Source organism: Corylus avellana, chromosome 10, assembly GCF_965113065.1.
Source record: "Corylus avellana chromosome 10, dhCorAvel1.hap1.2, whole genome shotgun sequence".
Taxonomy (NCBI): domain Eukaryota; kingdom Viridiplantae; phylum Streptophyta; class Magnoliopsida; order Fagales; family Betulaceae; genus Corylus; species Corylus avellana.
Window position 1 is genome coordinate 16,940,622 of NC_142499.1, and position 2,757 is coordinate 16,943,378.

Consider the following 2,757-nt stretch of genomic DNA (forward strand, 5'->3'; position numbering starts at 1 on the left):
ATGAACAAACGTTAATGTCTCGTGAGAAATCTAGCTATGACCCCGGAAGACTATGGTGTGTGAGGATGCACACCATTTGGCGTGATCACCCATCACATCAAATTTTGGCCAGAGTAAATGAGAAATATATCTTTCTCTTATTCAATATGCATTTATATGAGAAAAAGGACAAGCCAGGTTCCAGTACTGGATGATAAAATAAGCAATTGAACAAAATTATTGGAGCAATTAATACAAGAAAACTAATTAATTAAAGACACCATGCAAGCTAGTCTTCAGGGTTTGGTAGCGGCCAAGGTGTTTCCAACGTCAATGACAAATCGGTATCGAACATCACCCTTAGCAAGGCGCTCCATGGCTGTGTTCACGTACTCCATTGGAATAAGCTCTGTGTCTGCTGTGATGTTATGTTTTGCTGCAAAGTCTACCATTTCTTGTATCTCCTTCATTCCTCCGGTGGCACTTCCCGCAACCGTCTTCCTCCCTGTTTTACGATTCTTATTAACTATATAATCATGAATGAATAAAAAAGGATATATATATATATATATATATATATATATATATAATAACAATTGCAAATAAAGTTTGTCAGTTAACTTATAGAATTTACCTATAAGCAGAGGAAAGACGGGTAGCTCAAGCGGCTTTTCTGGTGCACCCAGCAAAACAAGCTTCCCATGGGTCTTCAATAGATCAATTAATGGCAAAATGGGGTGTGAAGCAGATACGGTATCAATGATACCATCCATTGTACTCTTGGCAGCCTGCACAAATTTAATGTGTATCCAAAATTACACACCCAATCTCTCAAAAAAGTACAATGATGAGAAAATAAAGTATGCTAATATTAAGTAATTAAAGGGTTGATTCTTGGTCCTGACTTCTTATGAAGCATTGATCGAGTCTAATTAATGTTAGACCCTTAAGTGCAACAATTATTTGTGGTCACGTTCCAGGTGAAAACTTGAGCTTTACCCAGTTCGTGTAGGCGGAACGCTTTGACAGTATCACAGGGATCTAGTCGAGCTAAGTTCCTGATACCCGGTTATAAAAATAAAATTAAGCTAATATTTACCTGAACTTGTTCTTGGTCACGGCTAAACAAAAATGAGTCCGCACCAAGATGTTCCAAAGCTTCCTCATTCTTACTAATTGAGGTGCTAATTACCATCACTTTAGCCCCAAAAGCCTTTGCAAATTTAACAGCTAGATGACCAAGCCCACCTAGGCCGACAACTCCAATATGCTTACCAACCTCGGCAAAACCAAAATATTTCAGGGGACTGTAAACTGTGATCCCGGCACAAAGTAACGGAGCACTGGCGTCAAGTGGGACATTTTCAGGGAAGCGAATGATGTAGCGCTCGTTAGCCACCATTGTGTCGGAATAGCCTCCGTACGTGATTGTTCTGTCGTGGTAAATAGTACTATAGGTAAGTATCATATCCGGACAATAAACTTCGAGATCATTGGTACAATTCTCGCAGGAATGACATGCACCAACAACGCATCCAACACCCACTTTGTCTCCTACTTTAACTTTTTTCACCTTGCTCCCCACTTCTGTCACTTCCCCAACCATTTCGTGCCTGGAAGTTCAAATTTCAATTTTAATAGAGTCGGGATAGGTGATATTTCATATTTTCTGTTTGAATTGATAGTAATCTAAATAAAAAATTGCTTGACATCTCCGACCAAAGTTACGATATATATAGTATGAGTGATAAGTTTTGTTGAATTTCTTTTAGACTAGTAAATCCCTGCAAAATAAACAAATATTTAAAAGTCAGAACAGTTAATCGCACTATATCTCCTATAAAATAAACAAAAAGGTTAATCGTTCTCTGGTCCATATATCTACAATTAACGGTCGACAGAGTACCGTTAATTGTAGATATATATGGATGATATAGAAGAGGATTGAGAATCCTAGGAAACATACCCAGGAACAAGTGGGTAAATGGACATGCCCCAGTCGTTAGTGATATGAAGGTCCGAGTGGCATACCCCACAATAAAGAACTTTGAACGTAACGTCTTCCTCTCCCGTTGCTCTGCGGACATATATACCATTTTCAATTAAAACAAACCAAGAATTCAGAACCCCAAAATAAAATAAAAACAACAACAAAAGCTAGAGAAATCTTAGCTAGGCATTCATGGATCATTGACATGCATGCATCTATAGATAAGCAAAGCTGTAAAGACAAACAGTAGTGTACCTTCTGGAGAATTTGAAGGGTGAGAGGACCCCCGAAGTGTCCCTGGCGGCCCATCCAAAGGCCTTCTTCGGGTGCTCTTGCTCCGGTGATTTCTCCATTGACCTCTTCCCACAAATTAAGAAACAATAACGGTAACAACAAAGAGTACGATGTATATATGATTGTCTAGTAAAATCTGCAGGAGCAGGAACGAGGATGTTGGTATATATAGGCAGTGGCGGGGGTTTGACGCCGGAGCTGGTCTGACGTATTCAGTGAGCTATTGATCAATTTCTATCCACTTGCTAAAATGATTATATAAAAGTAGGGTTCCAAAATCGAAGACCAAACGGCTACATCGTGATTAATGATTATAGAACTTTTTCTCTTTAGGAAAATTATAGTTAAATCAAACTGGGGCAGGGGCTGACGTATTCAGTGAGCATATTCGCGACTCTAATTATTTTATTTTGAGTATTAAATACTGTTTATCTAACATAATTACATAAAGATTAATCATACTAACTACAATTATAGAGTATGTTAAGTGCTGA

General features: G+C 38.4%; 1 protein-coding gene across 1 annotated transcript; it reads right to left on the bottom strand.

Moving 5' to 3' along the window:
* Nucleotides 1-275: 275 nt before the first annotated feature.
* Nucleotides 276-2,322, bottom strand: LOC132162379 (putative mannitol dehydrogenase). Its single transcript, XM_088510889.1, has 5 exons — nt 2,225-2,322; nt 1,946-2,056; nt 1,079-1,592; nt 614-767; nt 276-484 (listed from the first exon to the last, which is right to left on the bottom strand). The coding sequence occupies exons 1-5, from the start codon at nt 2,320-2,322 to the stop codon at nt 276-278; spliced, it is 1,086 nt and encodes a 361-aa protein (XP_088367015.1).
* Between the last annotated feature and the right edge of the window lie 435 nt (nt 2,323-2,757).